The sequence below is a fragment of the Leuciscus leuciscus genome (genome assembly GCF_965113295.1).
Source record: "Leuciscus leuciscus genome assembly, chromosome: 22".
NCBI lineage: Eukaryota > Metazoa > Chordata > Actinopteri > Cypriniformes > Leuciscidae > Leuciscus > Leuciscus leuciscus.
In genome coordinates this window covers 5,990,497-6,017,131 of record NC_138746.1, presented here as the reverse complement: position 1 = coordinate 6,017,131, position 26,635 = coordinate 5,990,497, and the positions used below count along the sequence as shown (strand labels likewise).

General features: G+C 39.1%; 1 protein-coding gene across 1 annotated transcript in view; it reads left to right on the top strand.

Moving 5' to 3' along the window:
• Positions 1 to 26,635, top strand: part of cdh23 (cadherin-related 23) — a 270,521-nt gene that overhangs the window by 58,392 nt on the left and 185,494 nt on the right. The window contains exons 4-6 of the mRNA XM_082153247.1: positions 4,166 to 4,308; positions 4,407 to 4,454; positions 4,959 to 5,051. Of these exons, the coding sequence (XP_082009373.1) occupies positions 4,166 to 4,308; positions 4,407 to 4,454; positions 4,959 to 5,051 (284 nt within the window). The remainder of the gene's footprint in view (positions 1 to 4,165; positions 4,309 to 4,406; positions 4,455 to 4,958; positions 5,052 to 26,635) is intronic.

The window sequence follows — 26,635 nt, the reverse complement described above, 5'->3', positions numbered from 1 at the left end:
CATCTATCAGCCTGAGCGAGAGAGAACAGAGAGAATGTGAGTGTCACTGCTTTACACATTCTCACATAAAACGCACATACATACTCATCACATACCAACACGAAGACTGTTTCAATACCTTGTGAGCTGCCTACATAGTGTGCTTCCCAATGCTAAGCAGTGTGACTGTTTCCTTCTGAGGACAAATTGAATGTATAATTTACAGATAATACAATACCATAATGCATTGCGACAGCTGGAATAATCCATGGATTATTTTATTCCTCCAAAGATGGAATGAAGAAATGTTTATAAATATAATTTAAATTAAATGTATAAAAATATAACAAATAAAATATGATAAATGATATTAAATATGTTTAAAACGCATTATACATATAATTCTTTTAATACAAAAAGGATGGTTTAGAATACATTTTAAAATAATACATATATTTGTTTGTATTATGCATTTTTGTGCTTAAGGTTGCAGATAACGCAATCCTGTACTTTGCAACAAGTGAAAATTATTTTATTTTAATACATTTCATAATAAAAAGTGTAGTTAAAATTGTTTAGAATAATTTAGAAAAATATTTATTCGAGTTATATATTTTTGTGCTTAGAATGTCATGTTGCATATAATGCAATCCCATTATGCATTGCGACAAGTGAAAAATATCTATCATTGATGAAGCACAAAGTGAGAATTGTTTATAAATATAATTTATAATAAATATAAATATAATTGTAATATATATGTAATAATTTATATTCATTTAATACAATTTACTGTTTTATTAATATAAAAAATATAAACAATTAAAAAACAATAAATTAAAAATAAAATAAAACAATAAAAATAAAATTTCTATTAATTATTTAAATTATTTGTAATAAAAATAATGAAACGGAGCCACGGTTTGTCTTGCAGACTGAATTTTACACATATTTTCAGTCTCTTTTTAAAGGTGACATTTTATGACGGAAGCCCTGAACCGCAACGTAAAAAAAACAAAAAACATTCTAGCATTTCGAAATTAAAGTGTATCCGTGAAATTTCAGCTCAAAATACCCCCCAGATCATATATTATAGCTTGTCAAAGTTATACCCCTTTTTGGGTGTGAGCAAAAACACGCAGTTTTTGTGTGTGTCCCTTTAAATGCAAATGAGCTGCTTCTCCCCGCCTCCGTTCAGAAGAGGCCGATCCTTTACACGAGCTTCGGATACAATAACAAAACACGCGAATCTCAGAAATAACCAGTAGCGTGCCGCCTTACGGAGAGACTAGAGAGATTGCAACTTTTAGACTACACCTGGACGTTTCTGAATGGTTAGTGGATACATTTATGTAGTTGTTGTGGAGTTACATTGATTCATCTCATCGACTTGCGTGTACCGTCATGTTTAACTTTTACACAAGTTGACACAGTTCCCTGAGGTCTTTATAAGACAGGTCTTTATATAAGACTTTATAAGATGTTCTGTGCTGGTCTGAGCAGCCAATGACAGAACAGTTTGCATGCTTTGCTGGAACTTTTGCCATTGCGTTAGAACTGGTTACACTGTTGCCGCTTGCAAAAACCAAATGGCGTCGCCGTGGGTGGAAACGTGCAGATTAAGGGGCGGTAATATTATAATAAGATCCCCTTCCTACATCAGAAGGGGAGCGAAATCTAATCGGCTTATTTTTGGACATGCTTGCAGAGAAAGGCTTAATAAAACAACTGGGTTGTCACTTTTCATGTTTTCTGGGTTGGTAGATGCACCGGGGACCCGATTATAGCACTTAAAAACGGAAAAAGTCAGATTTTCATGATATGTCCCCTTTAACGTATCCCACAATCCCTTTATGCTCAGACACACATAACTGACCCAGAACAGCCATTTGTTACCCAGCATTCCTTCTCCTGGCCACACACAATGGATCCCCACACCCTAAAAACAGGAAACAGAGAGGGGGAAGTCTTTATTATTAATAAGTGTAACGTAAAATGCTTAATTTGCACCGTCTTCAACCAAATTATTACTCACACTGAAAGCTGCAGAATTTGCATAAATCTCATTATAAACAGAGAGCGCAGTTCATAAATCCTCCCATTAATTAGAGGTGTTTTCACCTCTTTCACGCTGTATTGTGTATATGAATAAATGTGTATTTGTGGCATAATGGTTAGAGAGTCAGACTTGTAACCCAAAGGTCACGGGTTCGTTTCTCTACTGGCAGGAATCGCTCCTCGGGCGCCGCAGTGAATGGCTGCCCACTTCTCTGGGTGTGTGTGTGTCCTCCATGGCTTGCAGTGTGTGTGTTCACTACTCACTGCTAATGTGTGTGCACTAACTTGGATGGGTTAAATGCAGAGGACAAATTCCGAGTATGGGTTACTTCACATCACTGTATGTGTGCATGTAGTTTAAGTTATTGACCTTTGTGGTTCCTAGATGTGTCTGGATATGAAAGAGGTGCTTTGTATAGTTTGACCAGAATAGCTGTATATATTGATTGCTATGCATTTATGCGTTTGGCAGGGGTTTTTATTCAAAGTGGCTTTTAAAGTACAAATTTCATCCATTGGAACTGAACCCACGGCCTTGGTGTTTCTAGCACCATGTTATATCGTACCTATTTATGTGAGTGCATTTGAATGTGTGTAAAATAAAATATTCTGAGTGTGTGTGTGTGTGTGTGTGTGTGTGTGTGTTTATGGCTGTGGAAGGGATTCAGCCTGATCTGTTTGTTGGTCTTTCTCATTATTGTAGGATTTGCAGCATTAGGCTTCTGTCAGCAGAACTAAAGCTGGAATGAGTCAGGGACCCCCTCGCCAGGTGTCTTCATAAACGCACACCTGTTACCAGACACACAGACTCCATGTGTGTGTGATGTATAAAGAGCTTAGAGGGTGTCATTGTTGCTTCTGGTTATATTGTAACAGGTTTTGGGATACTGAGACTGTTTAAGAGAAGGAATGAGAGAATAAAGAGGTGAAAAAACTCATTTATAAGGGTTAGTTTGTTTAGATTTTGATTAATGAGAGATGAAGAAAGAATGAAATATTAAAATAACTGCTTTTCAAGGTCAGAGCTTTGCACTTGACTAAAATATCTGAAGGAATGTTCATTTTAAAGGCACATTTTATTTTGCAGCCAGTGTCGTCTAGCAACTCTCCGTTGGCTTGCGAGCTGGAAAAAACAAACTCTAGTCAGGCCAATCACATTGTGTATAGAGTCGGTGGGCGGGCTTAACATAATGACGGCAGAGTTGTGACGGTTCTGCGTATATTCCCTGCTACTTGAAAACAAAGAATGGCGGCTGCTGCTGGCGAACAGCGGTCTCTCGAATCGGCTTTGGCCGCGACTCTGGAGGACTTGAAGTTAAGCTTTTCTTTGAGAAAAGAACAAAGAACGGCATTGAAGTCATTCTTAAAAAAGGAAGATGTGTTCGGAGTTTTGCCGACCGGATACGGCAAAAGTTTAATCTATCAACTAGCTCTGCTGGTGGTAAAACGCTCTGGTTGGTTGTAGCGATATCCTATTGCGTGCAGAGGGAATTTGAAAGACAACCGTTGATCCCGCCCCTCGGATTGAGCCGTGCCAATGGTGTGTTCCCAGACCCAACATCTTGATGTGGGTCTGGCTTGTCAGGCTAGTGTTCGTGGTCATCCAGATTTAAAGGTTGACTAAATACACAGAGGTTTTTCAGATTTTCTGTTGCGGCGTTCTCTCCATATTTATGATTCTTTGCAGCCTTTAGCCGCTGCCAACAACACTCTGGATCCTTCACTGGAAAGTAACTCACTCCCTCTAAATATTTACTCTTTGATTTCTTGCACCCAGGAGCCAATACAAGTCGAAACCATTATGGTTAAAAGTTTGCTAAGAAGTATTTCCTACTAAAGAAAAGCGGTATTTGACTCTGGTAAGTGTATCCATAGCAAACTGGTGGGAGTGGCCTTGGACCGCAACATGCCCAGTGCATTATGGGTGTTGAAGTTTTCCTACCTTCTCTGTTTTCTCTAGTCAGGAAGCACCAATGTAAATGTATTTTGCCTATCTACTGTAAAAGCAGCCCCGCTTTATTGAAAGCCCATTTTGCCAGTGGTGAAGTACCACTTTAAGTGAAATTCAGCTTTTCATAATATGAATTTTGTCTTAAATGTCATTCATTGTCTCTGTCTGTGTGTTCAGGTACGTCCATTACCCAGCTGCAGGCGGTCGATCCGGACGGTGAGCCGTTGATTTTCGGGGTGGTCGGGGAAGAGGCCATGCGGTACTTCGCAGTGCAGGAGACGACTGGGGTGGTGTGGCTGAGACAGCCGCTCGACAGGGAGGTGAGGAAAACCATGAGATGAATGACTGTCCAACTGGAGCTGACACTTGTGATATAATGCTGCTGTTTGTTGTGTGTTTTTTGTTTTCGTCTCTTCAGACTAAGTCAGAGATGCAGGTGGAGTTCTCCGTCAGTGACAGTCAAGGGGTGAGCTAGCGATCATCTATCTATCCATCTCTGTCCACCTTTTTATCCATCCATCTGTCTCTAAGGTCTATGCAACCTTTACTTTTAATGTTCAAAAATGTACAATTTTAAAGATAAGAAAAGAGAAAGTAATACTTTTATTCAGCTAAGACATTAAAAATCAGCATATTAGAATGATTTCTGAAGGATCATGTGACATGTGATCATGAAGACTGGAGTAATGATGCTGAACATTCAGCTTTGACATCGCTGGAATAAATTACAATTTAAAATACATTAAAATTGATATTTTAAAATGTTATAATATTGAAAAATATTACTGTTTATATATAATAATTACAGCCTTGTTGAGCATAAGTGAAATCTTACCGGCCGAAACTTTTAACACTTGATGAACATTTCTTTTCTATTTATAATTACTATAGACTTTTTTTTTGTGATTCAGTGTAGAATTAGTAGAACGTTCTCAAAAGCCTCTGCTATTTGATTTCATTTGACTTTTAGGTCGTCAAGGATACAGTGAACATTCAGATCGGAGATGTAAATGACAATGCTCCAACATTTCACAACCAGCCGTATGCCATTCAAATACCAGAGGTAATGTACAACACTTCACTTCTTAAAATCAACTTGCAGTAGCATTCACTTCATTTTTCTTTCATGATGTGATCTATTTCTAAGTCAAACATGATATTGAATGAGAAGACATGTTAGGTGCGTCATTAATTTATTTTATTTTATACATTTTTTAAAATTTTGTTTAATATTATTAATATTTTCAAATGTATTCATTTTTTCAAATATTTTATTTTAAATGATATATTTTATAATACATATTTTATCATGTAATTTATTTATTTATGTATTCTTTTTTTTAAATAAAAGATTACAAAGATAAACCTCTTTTTAACAACATGAACCAATGATTTGCATTAAGAGGGCAAATAGGGTCAGTTTTATTTTCCTGATGTCTTATGATCAGACTAATTTAAATATTCTGGCTTGAATTCCAGAAACAGTGTCATACGTTTGGAATGCGGATAATGTTCTTGAATTCCCTTTATTTAGTTATTTCGCTCTCTGCTTTTTTCTCCATATTCATCACCCCCAACTGAGATCAACAGAACCCCCCCTTTCCCTCTCTCTCTCATGCTCTGTCTATCAGCACTTTTTTCAACTTCAACCTATCCTTCTCTCCTTTTCCCATCATCCTTCTGGCCCATCCTCTTCTAATCCCTGACATGAGGTAATTTGGTAGAGTAAAGTAGACAACTTTCTCTCTCTCCACACACACACACACACACACACACACACACACACACACACACACACACACACACACACACACACACACACACACACACACACACACACACACACACACACACACACACACACACCGGCTGATGTTTATATTGTGTGTCTATATACATCCCACACTCCTCCCTACAGAAAATCTTCAAAGCCACAGTTATTTTTTTCTCTTTTCAATCTGTCATTCTGAGTAAATAAAAGTAGGGTGAGAGTGAGCGAGTGTGAGCGAGAGAGCTGTATTTAGCTGATGTTGTTTACCGAGGCTTGATGATTAAGCCTGCAGTCTGAGGGACAGAGGAGGACCGGCATATTTAGCCACTTACCCGAAATTCTCGGTCTTCATCAGAACTGCGGAAAACCCAAAGAGATTTGGATTGTTCAATGTAGAGTCTCTCTGAGTCATCTTGTAAGTTGCAGCTTGTATAATTTATTTTCAAACATGTCCAGGTGACATTTCACCACAAAGTCAAAAGATATTTTTTTATACATTTATTTTTTACATAATGAATATCAAACTTATTTTAGGTTCATAAAACTTTTTTTTGTTGCATCTGCCATTTTCATTGCTGCAATACATTTCATTTATTTGTAATTCACATCTAAATGGGCATTTTCATTAGTGTATTACAGAAAAAAGTTATATTTTTATTTTATTTAATCAACATAAATAAACACAATACAACAATATTTACCATGGTCTATAAATATTTTACAATATTTTAAGTTATTATATGTTTTTTTCTTCTTCTTTTTTTCTTTTTTCTTTTCTTTTCTTTTCTTTTCTTTTTATTATTATTATTATTATTATTATTAATTATTTCAAGTAATATGGGAATACGTTTGTTTTCCACAAATGAGAACTGGGAAAGTGTTGAATTGCGATTAAAATAATGTTGCAATACAAAAAAGTCCCCCCAAAAAGCTTCATTTAAAAAAAGAAAAAAAGAAAAATGTATGGTAATTGTTTTCAATTTTGATTCTGAGGTGAATAATGACCAGGACATTTTTTTGACAAGTGAAATTCGTCCAAATAATCACTTGCATTTTGCTATAAGAACAAAAAAGCACACAAAAAAAAAAGGATTGCAAAAGTTGTTATTCACTGAAAACTTAGGCCTCTGCTGTAGTGGAGCGGCTAAGTGATATAATCGTTCAGTTTATGATACAAGCGTGAAAATTGGCATGAGCAGTCTCCATGGGTCACTTGACAAGAAAATTGTCCGAGCCACTTGAAATTTCAAGATTTTTCTTTTTTCAAGATGGCCAACACCTTAGTGGAGCAGTTAAGTGATATAGTGGTTTATTTGGTGATACAAGCATGAAAATTGGCATGAGCAGTCTCTGATGGTCACTAGACAATAAGCCACCCACAGCTACTTGAAATTTCAAGATGGCGGCCATTTTTCAAGATGGCCGACACCTTAGTGGAGCAGTTAAGTGATATAGTGGTTTATTTGGTGATACAAACATGAAAATTGGCCTGAGCAGTCTCTGATGGTCACTAGACAATAAGCCACCAACAGCTACTTGAAATTTCAAGATGGCGTCCATTTTTCAAGATGGCCACCACCTTAGTGGAGCAATTAGGCTCATGGCAATTTTCATTCTTGTATCTTAATTTCTTAAGCCTAATTGCTCCACTAAGGTGGTGGCCATCTTGAAAAATGGCCGCCATCTTGAAATTTCAAGTAGCTGTAGGTGGCTTATTGTCAAGTGACCCACAGAGACTGCTCATGCCAATTCCCATGCTTGTATCACCAAATAAACCACTATATCACTTTACTGCTCCACTAAGGTGTCGGCCATCTTGAAAAATGGCCACCATCTTGAAATTTCAAGTGGCTTGGACAATTTTCTTGTCAAGTGACCCATGGAGACTGCTCATGCCAATTTTCACGCTAGTATCATAAACTGAACGATTCTGCCAAACATAAGCACTTAGCCGCTCCACTACTGTAGCTTTCTGTAAGTAATAGAACCAATAGAATAAGTAATAGAATCAATGACATCATCAGGCATCATTGGTTTCACATGTCTCATGACTACACATCATAGATGACTGGCACCACAATTTAAATTGAGATTGACAGCAGGAAGGATTTTTATTTTTTTTATTTTATTTTTTTTGTGAATTTTGACTATTACATTTTTTGGGGCAAACTGTTCCTTTTTTTCTCTTTAGAAAGAGCAAGAAAAAACAGCCCCAGCTCCTCCCCAACCGCCACTTTCTGTTTTTAGGTCTCCATTTCTGCATTTTGATGGCCTCATTACCTCTTCTGACCTCTCTTGGTCTGTGAAAACACGCTGCGGCATCACTCCATCAATCTGTCACTCAAACTGTATTCCACCAATCAGGGATGATCCACACATCACCCCTAGCAGTGAGAGGATGAGTGGGAGGAATAGCGTAAGATGCTAGGAAGAGCTGTAAATGGTTGAATGAAAAATAAATTTAGGGTAAGAATTTCAGGACAGGTTAATAAAGAGAACGGCCTTTAAATATGTACCTTAAAGTTGGCCTTTTTTGAGCCAATAAGGAAACAAGAAGAACACATTTATTGTATGACCATTTTAAATTTTCTTTAGTTAAAAATAATCTGTCAAGATAATTAAAGTAGCACAAAATTATGTTTTTGCTTGTGTGTGTGTGTGTGTGTGTGTGTGTGTGTGTGTGTGAATGGGCCTGTAATTGGCAGTGTAATTTGTTGGGCAGTAACTGTGGGAGGTTTCTTATGGAAGGGGAGCAGGTGAACAGCATTGCATCTGACAGTTATAAAGCTGCTTGAATTTACAGTGTGTGTGTGTAAGCATGCAGTTGTGTGTGTGTCAGTGTTTACTGCACCGTTATTCTCCGATGACACTGCACATCTGCTGAATCTACAGCGCTACAGCAAGATCATTTTATTTCACCTGAGTTGATTGAGAGAGTCTGATTTGAATGTGAACTGCTTTTGAGAATGCGTTTGAATCCTATTCAGTTTGAATTGAGGTATTGTAGCAAAGAGGATGTAGAATTGTTTTTTTGTTAATTTGTTGAAATGAAGGTTTGGGGTCAGTAAGATGCATTAAATTGATCAAAAGTGACAGAAAAGATATATATCTATATCAAATAAATGCTTTTGAACTTTTCTATTCATCAAAGAATCCTGAAAAAAATGATAGTTTCCACAAAAATATGAAGCAGCACAACTGATTTCAACATTGATAATAATAAATATAATATTTCTTGAGCAGCAAAATAAGCATATTAGAATGATTTCTGAAGGATCACGTGACACTGTTGACTGATGAAGTAATGATGCTGAAAATCACATCACAGGAATAAATGACATTTTTAAAGGGGTGGTAAAATGCCTTTTTTCGAAGGCTTGATTGTGTTTGTGGGGTGCACTGTAACATGTGTTCATGCTTCGTTTTTAAAAATTCGCATTATTTTTCACATATTTAACCATTATTCTACACTGCTCTGTCCCTCCTTGTAAAAACGGTCGGATGATTTCCGCGTTCTATGAAGGCCCCCCCCCCCCCCCATTTCTTGACAATAAACAAGCCAGAATGAGAACATGAAAACGCGTATGAAATCCACTCCCCACCTACCAATCCTTCCCTCTCTTTACAATGGGGTACATAATGGATACATATGTTAACAGAAAAACAAAGCCGCAGGAATGATAAAACATGAATACCCCCCCCCCCCCCCCCCCCTTTAAAATACGCAATGGGCTCAGATTGGTTAGCTGGCCCAGTGTGTTGTGATTCGCTAACCTCCAAGTGCATGTTGTTCGGAAACGTCACGCCCCCTTATCTTTACCGGTAGTTTGTGCTTCAGTAAACAACGGCGTCAATATTGCCATACCAGTTTGAGCCCGAATCAGACCCAGAGAATGTTAGAGGATAGGATCGAGCAGAAACTGTTCAAGAACGGCTGTTAAAGCACGTTTCAGAAAGGTATGTTTTTTAAGACTGCAGATCGCTATATGACACTGTTACTTTTGTATATTTAGAACGATTGTAGCTAAATATCTGTCGCCTGAACTATTAATCCAATATGAACACTAAACATTGGCTTTACAACAGTAGCCAAATCAAACACAAAACCATGTTTAGCATGCCTGTAGATAAACAAGCATGTAGATAAACAATACATAAAAGCTATAATCAAAGAATAATTTACAATGATCACATAAACGACAACAACCACGAACATTCCAAGTTCGCTGCGCTGGTGATATTAAACAGAAGTTTGTATGTGTTTGTCGGATAAGTATGAATTAACGTTAGCATTTAACAAACTGGTTTGTGGAGCCAAACAGCGTTGTCCTTCGTTTACTTCCTTGCTACAACGTACAATTAACAATACGAACTATCAAAGGAAAACACAACGACGAAAAATAAATCATATTTACAGGTTGTGGCCCGTAAACAGTTTCTGTTTTTTAAAGTTGGAACTGCTCCATCTTTCAGGACTAGCCGTTGTGCGAATCCTTCATCGGAGGAGGGGTTTATGTAAATATTGGGCTTAGTGATGTCAGCAAGCCCGCAGGAATGTCGTGTAGTCCCTACTGGCCGTTTTTTGTAGTTCTTAGAAATTGATTTCTTTAAAAGCAAATATCTCCCTTTGCTTTAAACTTTGAAAGTTGTAACTTTGCAGATGTTGTTTATGCTCAAACAGCAACATTACACACTAACTAAAGTCAGAAAAGTGAAATCGTGTTTTACCACCCCTTTAAATATACTCAAATTTGTTGTAAACATTTATTTTAAATTGTAAATTTTTTCGGTTATACATTTTTATTTTTATTAATGATATTTTCATTTCTTGACAATAAACAAGCCAGAATGAGAACATGAAAACGCGTATGAAATCCACTCCCCACCTACCAATCCTTCCCTCTCTTTACAATGGGGTACATAATGGATACATATGTTAACAGAAAAACAAAGCCGCAGGAATGATAAAACATGAATACCCCCCCCCCCCCCCCCCCCCCCCAAAAAAAATAAAATAAAAACAACAACAAAAAAACAAGAGGAGGGATAAAGTGTTAAGGTATTCAATCTGATTCCTGATCATTGCTTTTCGCAATATACTTGGAGATCTTCTCAGTAGCTTCAGTCCAGGTTTTTAATGTTGAGATTTGTGCCGAGTTCAGCCGAGCTTTGGATATTTCCAACATTATATGTCCTGAAGCTGAATCAACCACTTGTATATATCCAGGGGATGTGGTGGGAGCCAGTGTTGAGCTATCAGTTTTTTTGCAGACGTTAAACCGGCCAGCCAGACAGCTTAGAGAAATCAAACTGAGAATCATCATTCAGTAATAATACAGAGGGGATCACCGGTATAGGATATTTTATGATTTTCGATAAGATAGCACATACCTCATTCCAATTTTTTTTTTACATTTTCACATTCCCATATCAAATGGAAAAAGGATCCAAGTTATTGGTCAGGACATTTATCACAGAAGGGAATTGTAACAATATTTCTGTGTAGCTTTATTCTTATTAAATAAATGCATCCTTGGCAGGGTGCTACCTCTTTGAAAAACATAAAAAAAATCATACTGACCCATACTTATATATATATAATTGATGCTACAGTCTTCAAGATGGACTAAAATATATAATCAGTAGGTTACTTTTAATGTAAATAATTATTTCTGTCAAGTTTTCTTGAAACATTAAATTGGTGTGGTGCTGCATGACAAAATGTAAATATATTTTAATGGCTGTGTTAAAGTGCTCTGATTGGTCAGATGGCCCAGTCGGTTGTGATTGGTCTACTGCTTACAGCACGTGTCAGGATAAAAGAAAAACGCCTATACCTGAACTGACCATATCTGATTTTTTATTTTATTTTTTAGCTCCGGAGGCTTCCTCAGCACTTACACAGTTATACGAACAGTAACAATGCCGTGTTTTTTTTAAGTGTCAATTTCAGCACGAGTCCTTATCCTTTTGAAGTGCATGCAAAGTGGATTTACAGCACAGAAACAGCGTCTTTTCTAAATGTCGACAACAAGAACTAAACTCTTCCAGTCTCAGCTACGACTACAGTGTTTGAGGGCGGGGCAAAGTAGACATTGTTCACAGGCAGCCAATGAAGACCATAGGCGGGCATTATGTAAATTTTATATATATGTTACGGAAGTGAAACTGGACTCGTTTCGGGCAGTTCAGAATAGTTTTTTTATTTTTTTATAGGAGGCAATAACTTTATTTGTCATGCACTTTGATCTTTAAAACTTTGCAGACCTTTTACATTCACAAACAGCTATCTTACACACTGCGTAATATTAGAAAAAGCTTAATAAGGGCACTTTAAATGTTTTGGCAGTATTGAGCGTATACATATTTCATTAGAAAAGACATTTACCTTTCTATCAGGGAATTAATATGAATAATTTAAGAAAATGTATTAATTCAATTTTTTTTGTCACAAAACGTTTGTTGGACTGCTAATTTGTGAATATTTGCCCAACCCTGAACAGGAAGGGTGATTGTTCATGGTAAGAAGTGACCTGATCCTGTATAAAACTGTCCTGCTGTAAATTTTCTAGTTTAATATGAGACGACACTCATTAATAGGCCCCTGTGCATTATAGACTGAGAGTGAGCAGGTGCCTGAACGTTTATCATCACACAGAGCCTCATATGTGTGTGTGTGTCTCTTCATTTAAGGCGAGACACGGCAGGCAAAAACATCGTTTTTTTTTTTTACTGGTCAATTTTTAGATTTTGGGCTATTTGTCTTCAGACTTGTGGTGAAAAAAAGTCCGAAATACACATTTAGGTCTTTATTTTACTACACTCTTTCTCATAAATTTAACAAAAGTTGGCGTTCTTAATCAACATGCTGCTCCGCGATCTCTGTCTGCTCCCTGTCATCACATGCACCGCTGGAAAGCTCTCTCTCCTGTACAATGCTGTCGGATCCAAATATGATAATTTCCTTTTTATCAGCAACCAATCGTGAAATTAAAAGGCTGAATGCGCAATCTCATTGGCTGATGATAAGCCGTTTTCTCAAAATGACTTTTCTCTCATACTCCAGAAAAGTAGCTACTGAAAACTTCAGTAGCACATATACACCAAACTTTCCAGTCTTGTACCTAGTTATATTATGAAGACATTTACTGAGAGATTTGTAAATATATTATTCCTAGCCTGATTTATATAACATTTTATTCCAAAAAACATGGCGAAAATATTTTTTTTTCTCATCTTAATGTAGGTAGTAATCAACTGGGAAAGTTTCATGGTGACATCTGCTAGTTAAAAATTGTACCCTATTCACCTGTAGTGTCTCGCCTCAAAATTCATTCACATTTATTTTAAATGCGAGCCATTACACCTTCACTTAAATAGGGTGTTTCTCTATGGAAGTGAAAGTGCTTGCTATAGTTAGGATGGTCACCTTCTGCACAGTAGACCCAGATGAACTAGATGTTGCACACATAATATTTCTACAGTATTACGTTACGTAGCTGTTTTCTCTTTGCATATACGTTACAAATAGTGAGTTTTTGGCTTACATTTTTACATTTTATACAGATGCTTTTATCCAAAGTGATTTGTACACACAGGAATGCTAATGAAAGATTTGTATGAATGGTTGTTGAGTGTTTGTAGTAGAATCGCTCTGATATTAGATTCAATGATTTTTTTTACTTGAGTTCACACATATTTTGAACTTATTGAAATGTGTTCATGTGCAGAAACATGCAAACATGCTTAAAAGAGAGTTGAGATCTTTCTGCGGTGTCTAGCAGCCTGTCGTAGTCAGATCTTTTAGTCTTTTCTCCTTTAGTCTTTCGGTTTTTAATATTCTAGGATTTAATTGGCTGTTTGTAGTTCGTGAAAAACTTTAAATTATTATAAAAAAATTTATAAAAAAACTAGCAACAAAACTTCCGGATTCCCTTAGGCACATCAGAAAAGAGATTTTTAACCAAATTTGTTTTTGTTTTGTGAAACAATTTGTTTCCCCACATTTTTTGGGGGATATTTTGGCCTCTTTAGATTTAGTGGAAGTAGTTGAATTTTTTATTTTTATTTACTGTAGTTGTTTTATTGCAGAATAATATGTTATATATAAACTATTCAGTGCTGAATAAAGTGTTTTTTATGACACATCAGAACATTTTTGTTTATCTGCGAGAAACTATTAGTTTAGTTAAAGAATCATGCTGTAAACAGCCCCCCCATTAAAAATAAAATAAAAATCTTATCACATTATGACTTCCAAGCTTGTAAATAGAAACTTTCCAGAAGAACAAAAGAAGCAGCATGAACTTTTCGGTGTCACAATGAATTCTGGGATTGCAATTAATCTTTTACGATGCACTCTTAGATTTTGGTAAAAAATCTGGTGTTTATCAAGTCCAGTCTTTGTGAAAATGTTAGCTAGGCCATGCACTCACTTGGATTTGGATCACTGAATGAGATAAATAGGGAATATTTGCCATTTTTTTCTGGCTAACAAGATGCAATCAAATGTTGTTTGTAATGATAGAGGCCATGTGTTGCATGCCATACAGTGGCAAGCATAATAACTGTTTTTGAAAGCAGTGTATGGTATTAATAAATATTTTGAAGGGTGAGCTCAGCCCTGTCAGAAAAATAAAATATGATTTTTCCAAACGGACTATTTTCACTCCCAAACCTGCCAAACATCCAGAAGACAAAGAGCGTGTGTGCCGGCTTTCAATTTACGTTCAAAGAAAAATGGAGCTGCGGGAAATGGAGATTTGTGGTGGACAGTGATGATATGGCCTCTTGATCTGTTTGAAAACTGCCTGCCAAATGTAAAGCAGTGGATGTTTAGGGAAGGGAATTGCTCTCCCCAGCCAGTCATTACAGAATTCACTGCTGGAGTGGTAAACTGGAGGCTTTATTCCTGTCGCTCTTACTGAAATCTATTACAAACACACACACACACACTCATGGAAGAGAGAGAGCACATTCCCAGCATCTCTATAAGTGAACAAGGGAGAGGGGGAAAACGATATAGAAAGGGAGATGGGAAGTCATGCACTCAACTGCTTAGCATTTGTGCTTATACTCTTAAAAAATAAAGGTTCCTTTATTTATTTATTTATTTATTTATTTATTTTTTATGCCATAGAAGAACCATTTGGGGTCCCACTAATAACTTTTCACTGATCAGTTCTTAAAAGAAGCTTTTTTTTTTCTTAGTTTGAAGAGCATTTTAATATTCTAAAGAACTTTTTTTCCTCTATAGAACCTTTTGTGCATTGGAAAAGTTCTATAGATGTTAAAGGTTCTGATGGAACCACTGATGCCAATAAAGAACCTTTATTTTTAAGAGTGTATAGTTGTATTTTTTGCTAACCTTGGGTGTTAATAAGTGACATGCAAGAGAGATCAATATCATTTGTTTATTTTATGTCTTTGTTTATTGTAGAAATGTCAAATTTCCTCATATCTGCATGCCAAACTACCATTTGGTATGATAGACTACCGTTCAGAAGTTTGGGGTTGTTAAGATTTGTTAGTGTTTATGAGTGTTTTAGTCTCTTATGTTCACCAAGGCTGCATTTATTTGAATAATACTGAAAAAAAATGCATTTAAATTGTGAAATATTATTACAATTTAAAAGAATTGTTTTCTATTTTAATGTATTTTCAAATGTAATTTATTCCTGTGATGCAAAGCTGAATTGTCAGCATCATTACTCCAGTCTTCAGTGTCACATGATCCTTTAGAAATCATTCTAATATGATGATTTACTGCTCAAGAAACATTTCTTGTCATTATCAATATTGAAAATAGTTGTGCTGCTCAACTTTTGTGGAAACAAAAAAGTTTAAAAGAACAGATAAATCTCAGAAAGCAATATAATTAAGCTCAACTTTAAAGTTGGAAACACATTTATGATGTCTAAAATGCAGTCTACATCAAGAAGAGAGCGTTTGTGTGTTTGTCAGGTTGTTTGTATGTGTTTTAAAGGCATCTATGCTGAATGTGTGTTTCTGTTTACGTTCATGTGTCCGTGTGTGTGTGTTGATGGCGATTTAGTGAGATATCAGAGATGCAGACTCATCTCGCTGCAGTTTAGCACACATCATTTACACTTCAGTGGCTAATACTAACAACGCCTGCGTCCTGTCCGTCAAACTCTCCCTCTCTCTCTTTCTATGTCCTGTATCTGCTTGAGCATGAAGAACACCTTTGATTTGGGTTTGCAGTTTTTGGAGTCTAATCTTACCTGTCATACCTGAGAGAGAGAGAGAGAGAGAGAGCGAGAGCGAGAGAGAGAGAGAGAGAGAGAGAGTGAGTGAGTGTCTTTCTTGGCTGTCCTGTTTGAATCAACCAAACCTTTCTGTAGCAGACTTGAAATGTAGATGATCAGAGCTGAATTATGCTATAATCACAGGCTTTTCATTTATGTTGGAAATGCTATGCTTTCAAGAGTCTGATCCATTGTGCTGGAAAAGACTTTAAAGTGAAATTGCAAAAACAGTATGTTGTAATGTTTAATTTATTTGAATAGTTCAGGCTGTTTTGAAAAGATGCACTACTGTACAAAAATGTTGGGTCACTAGACTAAGAAGCTTCTTCTGCTCATCAAACCTGCATTTAATCGATTAAAAAACAGCAAAAAGACTAATAATATTGTAAAATATTATTAAAATTGAAAATAACTGTTTTCTAAGTGAAAATATTTTAAATGTAATTTATTCCTGGGATTCAAAGCTGAATTTTCAGCATCATTACTCCAGTCTTCAGTGTCACATGACCCTTCAGAAATCATTCTAACATGATGATTTGCTGCTCAAGGAACGTATTATCAACAGATCAGCTGCTTAATATTATTGTGGAAACCGTGATACATTTTTTTTTTTAGGACTCTTTAATGAATAATAAAGTTCAAAAGGACAGATAGATACTAATGCTTTCATTTTATTTCTTATAATAATTATATAGAGCTGAGGACAGGCGTGTGACTGTGTGTGTGAAGCTGAGGCGCTGTTTGCAATCACTCCATGTAAGCAGCAGACAGCAGATAGAGGTGCTCTGTGAATATTTAACATACAAGATTTATGAGTGAAACAAAAGCTAACAAAGACTCACTTAATATTCAAGATAAACTAAATTCAACTCTCCTTCATTTATAAAGACAATTCAAAGCATGAGAGAGAGATAAAAGAGTGAGAGAGAAGGGGGGGATCTGCAATTAGATGGGCTGAAGGGGTTTTATGACTGGGAATGATCATAAAATCAGGCTGTTTTTCGCCAAAAACTTCCCCATCACTCCTTTGATTCGGTTGATTATGTGTAAATTATTAGGATATCACGTCCAAAGCTATTAAACCAAATTTACATAAGTGCAAAACAAAGTTCACAAACAGAAACAGTTCTTTCAGATCGGTAGTCTATCTATCTATCTATCTATCTATCTATCTATCTATCTATCTATCTATCTATCTATCTATCTATCTATCTATCTATCTATCTATCTATCTATCTATCTATCTATCTATCTATCTATCTATCTATCTGTCTGTCTGTCTATCTGTCTATCTGTCTGTCTGTGTCTGTCTGTGTCTGTCTGTCTGTCTGTCTGTCTGTATCATTTATATATATATATATATATATATATATGAATGAAATATATAGATAGATAGAAGGATAGATAGTTAGATGCATGTAACATTCCCCATCTCTCTCTCTATATATCCAAGGAAAGAGAGGAAAGAGAGTGTAGGACTTAATTATACATCAAAGGGAGTTATACTGGGAATATGAGGGAAAAGATAGAGACAGACAGACTGAAATATAGGCAAGGAGAGGAATAATGAAACAGAAACGGGTAGGACAAATAAACATGCACAATAAACTCATACATCGTAAAAGATTTCAGTGAATAACGACTTAAATTTCAATCTGTTCTTCATAAAATCTTCATTTCTGACAAGTTCTAAACAGTTTAAGCACTTACACTACACTAAGCACTAAAACTAATACTCACTAATAAATATAACGACTAAAGCCACAAACCACACACAGTCAACATAAATAACATTCACAAATCAGTGTGAATAATACAATCTACTTTAAATACCAGAAATAAAAGAGCATCTAAAAATGAAGGTTGCCATCAGTGAGTAAATGTGCTGATATCACAGAGAGTGAAAGGATAATCATTTTTTTCAAATGTTCAATTATACTGCTGTTTAATTCCTGAGTATTACTCTGAACCAAACCTCACCATAATGAGCTTTAAATATCCACTGTAGTCCGCAATTATGTGTACACTACCGTTCAAAAGTTTGAGGTCAGTAAGATTGTCTTTTTGAAAGAAAATAACACATTTATTCAGCAAGGATGCATTAAATTGATCAATAAAGAATTTTGCATAGTAATACAAAATTCTATTTAAAATAAATGTTGTTCTCACCACAACTATGATCATAGTTGTGTGTATATCAGTGTTTTGGCGTGCATGAGTTTGCATATAGATGTTTGGTTGTGCATTGAAGTGGGAATATCGATGTGTGAGTGTTACTTGACAAGTATGTTTGTATTCAGTGAAATGTATTTGATATACCATACTGTGTGATCATGTGTTATCCCTCTAGCACTTGATTTATTTGTGATGTTTGTTCATTTGTCACACTCTTTTTTATCTTAATATCATGAAATTTCTCATTCTTACACTGGTTTTCTCTTCAGCATTTCTTATTTCATAATTTCATTATCGACTCCTCTAGAAAAGGTTCTATATAGATCTTTAAAGGGATTAGTTTACCCAAATTTTTTAATTCTGTTTTAATTACTTGCCCTCATGTCGTTCCAAACCCGTAAGACTTTCATTCATCTTTGAATTGAGCGAATCTTCTGAAGAGACTCAATCGCTTTATATGATGAACAGATTGAATTTAGGCTTTTATTCACATATAAACATGACAGAATTTTCATTTTTGTGTGAACTAACCCTTTAAAGAGTTCAGTCAGGCACTTTATATAGACCCTTTAGAGGGCCCATCATGGCATCATTTAATAGATTTAGTTTTAATGAATGAATATTGTTTTAATTCATTTTTTATTTTGATTAGATTTTATGAATTAAACGGCTCATAAACATACTTTAAAATAAAATTAATAAATAATTAATAAATTGAAACAGACCATTAAACATGAAAATATTATTCAATCGTTTAGGACATTTCTCCTTATAGAACCTTTTTGGCATAAAGCATTCTTATCAAGAACCCTAGGGTTCTAGACTGAACCCCATTGCACCTTTTTTTCTTGCAGATGTTCCTCCAAAAATAAAAATAGAAAATGCAAGACAATTGTTGATAAGCTGTAACATTGATGTACTTTGATAAGAAATATTTGAGTTTATACTGAAATATTTGACTTTTGATTGCAGACCTGTAAATACTGGCCAGATCTGAGCACCGTTTGAGACATAAACACTTTATTCTCTTTCTATTTGCTCTCCATTTGATCTCATCGCAAAATAGAGAGTCTTACACGATTTATTTTCCTTTTAAGCTTTTTGCTCAAACTCTCTCTTGAGGTGCAAGTGATGGATTTTTCATCCCTGACTGAAAATGACATATTGAAAGCTTTAGTCTGCCATCAAATCGTGAATACGAGGTCACAAAAACAAGAGCTGATATGATTGCAACAGCGAAGTGTAAACATTATGATGCTTCCATTTTTTTTTTTTTTTTTTTATTGTTTAAAGCAATAAAATCCAAAGTGGTTTATTATCAAGGGTAAAAACAGCAGTGAAAAGTGAAGACTGGCCCTATAATTAGCGATTTTCTCCATGGCCACACTGTGTCTCCAGCACAGTGAGTTTAATCAGCCTCTGATAGTACAGCTCCTCCGACAGGACCCTTGTCTTATAGACAGGAAAGAGACGTCACTCCAAAGGGCAGCCATAACAGACAAACACTTCTCTTCCTCTGCTGGCCCCCGCTGATGACTGTTTCTCTCACACACAGCAGTCTCCCACCAACCATGCATGTACATCCTGATCAAATTAGCGATTATTGAATCAAACAAACACATGCACAGTTTGCACACACACATTGATAATTGCTGTGTTTTATTGTTGGCAAATGCAACCGTATCAAAGAAGTAACCAAAGCCGGAATGTGGCATCTATTTGTGCAATGCACCTTTTGTATGATAATCAGCTCTCTGCCCATTTGCATGTAATTCTATTAAAAACACAATTCACCTGAATGAAATGGATAGAGGGAGAGAAATGAGACCAAGAGATATAGGAGACACAGAATGAGAAAACAATGTTTATGCGGTAAATCTCCCTTTTTCTTAGGGAGATGCTTTCAAAGCTGTTTTATTGGATTGTGTGACTTCTTTAATGATTGTTTCAGCCCAAAATAAAAATGGCCATTATTTACTCTCTTTGAGTTATTTCTTTTTTGCTGAATGTTCATGCCTTTTTCGCGAATTTTCAGTCTATTTTGCACGTTTTCTTCCATATAATGAATATAATGTACAGTGGTCAAGCTCTAAAAAGGACAAAAATTATCTCGAAAGTAGTTTTGTCATATCGATTACTCATTTCTTGACATGTGAAGACACATTTTACCAGGTTTGTAGTCAGCGATGCCATTTTTATTTTATTTTTACATTATATTTATTGGGTTTAAAAAAAAACAAAAAAAAACAACAATACAAAATACAAATTGAATAAGCGATGCCATTTTAAGTTTAAATATGTTGCAACATGAATGAGATTTGAGAGCTATGGTGAATACTGTGAAATAATGGCTTAAATTTAGTCAGAAAACAAATCATAAACAGTAGCCTGGCAGTGTCTGTCCCCCTTTACTTTCATATTATGGAAAAGAGCTGGGACAGTCTGCTAAAAAGTCTTCTTTTTTCTTCTGAGGAAACTCAAGGGTGATGGTGAGTAAATCACGACAAAATTTTCATTATCATCTTTTTCCTGTCTTTTCCGTAGTGTTTCTACGGTGTGTCGGTCCCATGTGTGCGTCTGACCCTGGCTATCTCCCGCTGAGACACAAAAAAATAGGATGAATGAGAGAACGAAAGAGTTTGAATGATTGAGGCAGAGGAATGGGAGATGGAGGGTTTTTCTTTGTGGCGTCCTTGTGCTCTCGCCATGAGGTACCCAAAAACCATCAGTTTTTTCTCTTTGTGCATCGTGTTCTCCCTCTCTCTCTCTGGCTTTTTTATTCTCTCTGTGTCTCTCGGCCTTCCAGGCTCTTTCTTGATTATCTTTCTTCTTAAATACACAGCACAGACCTTTAGCAACCAGTCAGCCGTGAGCTGTGTGTGTGTGTGTGTCTGTGCGAAGCCTATTTGATAGAGTATGTTTCTTCACACATATATTTCTGTGCTGCTCTTTAAGCTGCCATATGTCAAAGCATCCGTGTGTATTATATGCTCAGTGTTTATATACACTGATACTTTGCTACTGTCAGTGTACGAGGTAAATCAAATTCAAATTCAAAAAAGCTTTATTGTCTATCCCCACAGGGGTAGAAAATTGTCTTTACCCTTGTCTAACACAATACAAGAGACAACAAAACAGTTTAAGATACAAAATAAATAAATACTTTAAAAAAATTGAAATATTTTTTTTAAATAAATATAATAAATTCATGAAAAAATATAGAAAATATTTATATTAGATTATATTTAATTTAGTTTATAATAAATATAATGTATTTAATTGGTTAAATTTGCTTGCCTAAAGCTGTTTTTACACTTTTACAAAGTTCCAAACGTGTATGAATTTATTTTCTTCCATAAACAACCAATGGTATTTGGTCCCAGTGATGTCAAATCTGGTGCTATGCATCTTCAGACACCAATTTTTTAATAAACATAAGTGAGGCGCAAAGTGATCTTTGATATTTAAAAATCATAACATTTTGATTTGCTTCTCATACACATCTATTGTATGCTTTCAGAAGACTTAGGCAGTCTAAATGATCTTCTATACAACTTCATAGACTATACCTTCTTGTGATCTGCTTGATGTTCTTGCACATCTTTCATCTAGTCCTTCCTAACCCTTACTGATTTTTCTTTTGTTGGTAGATAAGCTGGTGGATGGACACTTGAAAAAGACACATTGTAGTAAATTTGTGTCTGTGATGATCATTGTTTTAAGGCAGTGTCACAAATGCTTGCACATGATGTCACTTCATGTGGGCTGAGTTGCGTCTCATGGGTCGCTGGGGCTCTTATGAATTGTAGCATATTGTTGCATGTGTGTTCAGTGTAAGTTTTGATTGGGAGAATCAGGAGAGACGGATGAGAGAGAAGGAATAAAGATGTGCAGCCCCTCCCGCTAAGAGCCATTTCCATCAGGTAGAGGAGGAGAGCTGTTCTTCTGCTTCATTACTCATCTTTCACTCTCTCTCTCTCTCTGCTCTGTTCTCGTCATCTTCAGGAAAGTGGATGAGGACAAAACAAAAAATAAAGACTGGAGGAAAATGAAATATGAGAGTAAGAATGAAATAAATTGAAAATCAGATCTTGGGCAATTTGGATGCAATGTGAATAAGAATGTGATTTCCACTTTAATACTTCTCAGTCCTCTTTCTTTTTCTCTCTTTTTCCTCAAACCCCCTCTATACTTTTCAAACACAGGTTATATTGACAATTTCTAAATAAATAGGAAAGAATTTATTAATTATTATAATATTATTATGCTATTATTATTATTAGAAAAATGCAATTAGAAAAACTTGAAAAACTCAGTTCTCTTACGAGAGGCCTCTCGTACTGCGTAAGATATCTTACGCTAGGGGAAAATCCTTTTCCGCGAGATATTGAAGCCAAAAATTATCCTTAATTTTGTAATAATGCAAAACGCGTTGCAGCAGCAATGCAGACATAGGCGAGACAGCTCGCGCGCCTATTGGCTGCTCTGCGGCAACTGCAGCAGCCTATCGAGCGAGGCCTGGCGTGACGCCAGACCCAATCAGGGCACTTCGCGCCCGCTGCGTCACGTCCCGCCGAAATGGGCGTGGTCTAGGCCTATAAATATCGCTCGCAGGCAGCTATTATCTGATTTTTCATCCTTCAAGCGAAGCACACGCATCGCTGGAGCTGGATTAGAAGCCGCGCCGTCGAGAGAGAGCACCTTCAGCGGGACGAGTCACTGAAGTCGCTGGCCGCGCCGCCTTCCTGCCTTCCTGCTGCGCTTTCCGGCGCTTATATCCTTCTCTTTTATTTGCACTGTATTTCTGTGTGTGTGTGTCGCCGCCGCTTTTTTTTTTAAAGATGCCTTCCTGCGGCTCGTGCAGAGCCACACTCAGCGACGGGGACCGCCACGTGATCTGCGTTTCCTGCCTGGGTGAGGAACATGCAGCTCTCGCGCTCGCTGACGGCGGATGCCCTCACTGCGAGCTGATGGCAATGGCGACTCTGAGGACTCGCCTAGCCGTCTTCACCGAGACTGCTCCCCCGCCCGCCGCGGCGTCGCGCCGTAAAAAGCGCCGTGCCCAGCGGGCCCCGGAACCCTCCCTCAGCCGCCAAAGCTCGCCGGTTCGCCCGCTTGCTTCCCCGGCTTCTTCTGTTTCGCTTCCTGACGGACAGCGGCCGCCGTCTGCCGCCGCTTCCGTTGATATCGCGGATGAGGAAGCCCTGCTGGGAGAGGATGATTCCTGCTCTATCCTGGCGTCAGGCAGTGAGGATTGGGCGGGCTCTGAGGACCCCGCACCCCCTGCCCGCACTTCGTCAGGCAAGAGAGCTTCTATTGAGACGGAACTCATGCGAGTACTCGCACAGGCCGCGGCGAGCCTCGGCCTCGAGTGGTCTTCGCCTGAGCAGCCCGCTCACAACCGGCTGGATGGATTTTTCCTGCCTGGGGAGCGCGCTTCGCCTGTGTCCAGACCGGCGCCTTTTCTTCCTGAGTTACACGAAGAAGTCGCCAAGTCCTGGAGCGCCCCCTATTCTGCTAGAGTGCGTCCTGCTGTTTCTTTGGCATTCTCCGCCGTTGACGATGCCAAGAACAGAGGATACCTCTCGCTGCCGCCGGTTGAAGAGGCGATAGCGGCCCACTTATGCCCGCCCTCCGCTGGACGGCGCGCTAAGCCGGCCCTGCCCTCTAAAGCTTGCCGCACGACGTCGAGCTTGCTCCACCGCGCTTTCTCCGCCGCCGGGCAAGCTGCGTCAGCGTTGCACACCATGGCAACGCTCCAGATCTTCCAGGCCGATCTCCTCCGTAAGCTGGATGAGGAAGGACCTGACGCGATCTGTGTGCCGGACTTAAGGAGTGCCACGGACCTCGCTCTTCGTGCTACTAAGTCCGCAGCGCAAGCCATTGGACGGACTATGGCTTCTCTCACCGTGTCTGAGAGACATCTCTGGCTGACGCTCTCGGAAATGGCCGAGTCTGAACGCACCGCGTTCCTCGACGCCCCGCTTTCCGCCACAGGCCTCTTTGGATCCTCCGTCAAAGATTTCGCGGAGAGATTCGCAGAGGTACAGAAAGCGTCTCAGGCCATGAAGCACTTCCTCCCGAAGCGCTCCAGCTCTGCAGCAGGCCGTGCGAAACCGTCTGCTCAGAGCTCACAGCCACAGCCACCGTCCACTGCCTCCACTTCACAGCGCCGCCAGGCCAGAAGCGCGAGACCGCGCTCCCGCTCATCCGGTCGCCGCCCCGCAGGACGCGGCTCGCGACCTAGGATCACGGTGAAGCCCGAGGCCCCGAAGTCGTCCTAGCACAGCTAGGAAAACGACGGTGTTCCAGTCCCGCTGCGGCCGGACTCACACCAAAGCTATTCGCTCGTCCAGTTCCAGAAAATGTGACTGTTCCAGTGTTTTCTGCAGCCAACAAGTCGGTTCTGTCACCCGCTTGCCTGCACACAAATGCCGTTTTCACGGCTACCCAGATAAATCCCCAAAAGAGTGTATTTTCTGGTGTCCCGGCCACGGCCGATGGTGTTTCGTGTGTAGTAAGAATGCCCACTGCCCAGTGCCCATCCCTACACATAAGCACAGCCTGTCACACAGGGCTCGCGCACATAAAACCGACTCAGATCGGTTGCGCTTCAAACATGGTGAACGTGCCCACTACCCAGTGCCCACTAACACCACGTTATGCATGTCTCACGGTTTCTGTAAAAACGAAACCAACGTGCACTCGCTTCACGCAAGCGAACGATGCTTTCAGTGTGATAAATGTGCCCGCTGTCCCGCGCCCACATCCACACATAGACATGACAGTTCCCACGGGAACCGCCCAGCCCTCCCCCTCGCGGTTAACCACCGTAGAGGAGTCGAGCACGGGCAATCTGCCCGCTGTCATCAGCGCGCCCCATGCCTCAAATGTCACGAGCGACACGCTTGTGTTACAGCACACCGAAGCTTCTCCATCGCTGAGCGAGCGGAGCGCGCTTCGTATTCGACCCCTAGCTATCCATGCAGACGCATGGGCAAAGCTACCCGGGGTTTCGAAGTGGGTGCTGAACATTATAGAAAGAGGCTATTCGCTGCAGTTTCGCCGACGCCCTCGCCGCTATGTGGCGCGCGTCGAGACCACGGTAAAAACAGAAGTAGCACATCTACTTCGAGCCGAAGTGACGAAACTATTGAGCAAAGGGGCCATAGAACCTCTCTCTCAAGATCAGAGCGAGGGAGGGCTATACAGCAGATACTTCCTGGTACCGAAAAAAGACGGGGGTCTCAGACCCATACTAGATCTAAGGCAGCTGAACAAAGTGCTTGTGAAGCGACAGTTCAGGATGCTCACGACCAGGCAAATCCTTGTGCAGATTCGCCAAGGAGATTGGTTTGTGTCAATAGATCTGAAAGACGCGTATTTTCAAATACAGATAGCGTCACGTCACAGGCGATATTTGAGATTCGCCTTCGAGGGCCAGGCATATCAGTACACAGTCCTGCCGTTCGGTTTGTCCCTAGCACCCCGTACATTTACGAAGTGCATGGACGCGGCGCTCGCACCCCTCAGAATGAGAGGCATGCGAGTGCTGAACTATTTGGACGATTGGCTGATTCTAGCGCAATCTCGCGCAGTGCTCATAGAACACACGACCATTTTACTCGATCACCTCGAGGATTTGGGTCTGAGTGTCAATTGGGCGAAGAGCTCCCTGTCACCCAGTCAGAAAATATCTTTCCTGGGCACAGAACTGGACTCACTATCCATGATAGCGCGACTATCACAACAGCGCGCGGTAGACATTCGACGCACAGCGAACTCTTTTCGCTGCGGCGCGTCTGTCCCGCTCAAAAGATTTCAGAAGATGCTAGGTCTCATGGCCTCAGCATCGTCAGTGCTCCAGCTGGGTCTGCTACGCATGCGCCCGCTGCAGTTTTGGCTGAAAGCGCGAGTCCCACGCGAAGCGTGGGCACCCGGTTTGCTTCGCCTCAGGGTCAATCAGAAATGCGTTACAGCTCTGAAACCCTGGAAAGCGAACGACTGGTACCAATCAGGTGTAAGCCTGGGGACTTCCTCGAGGGTGAAAGTGGTGTCCACGGACGCGTCCACCTCGGGATGGGGAGCGCTGCTCGAGGGCAGACCGTTCTTCGGCCAGTGGTCAGAACGGGAGAAGCTCCTGCACATAAACTGCCTCGAAATGCTGGCAGTAGACAACGCGCTGACGCGTTTTTGTCCCCAAATAAAAGGTCACCACGTCTTGGTCCGTTCGGACAACATGTCTGTGGTGTCCTACATAAATCGCCAGGGCGGCATCAGATCCGAGAAACTGTACAGGCTGGCAGAACGCCTCCTAGTATGGGCTCAGTGCAACCTGCGCTCGCTCAGAGCAGCGCACGTGCCAGGGATCATGAATATAGGACCAGACAGACTGTCCAGGAACAATGTTCCGGCAGGCGAATGGTCCCTACA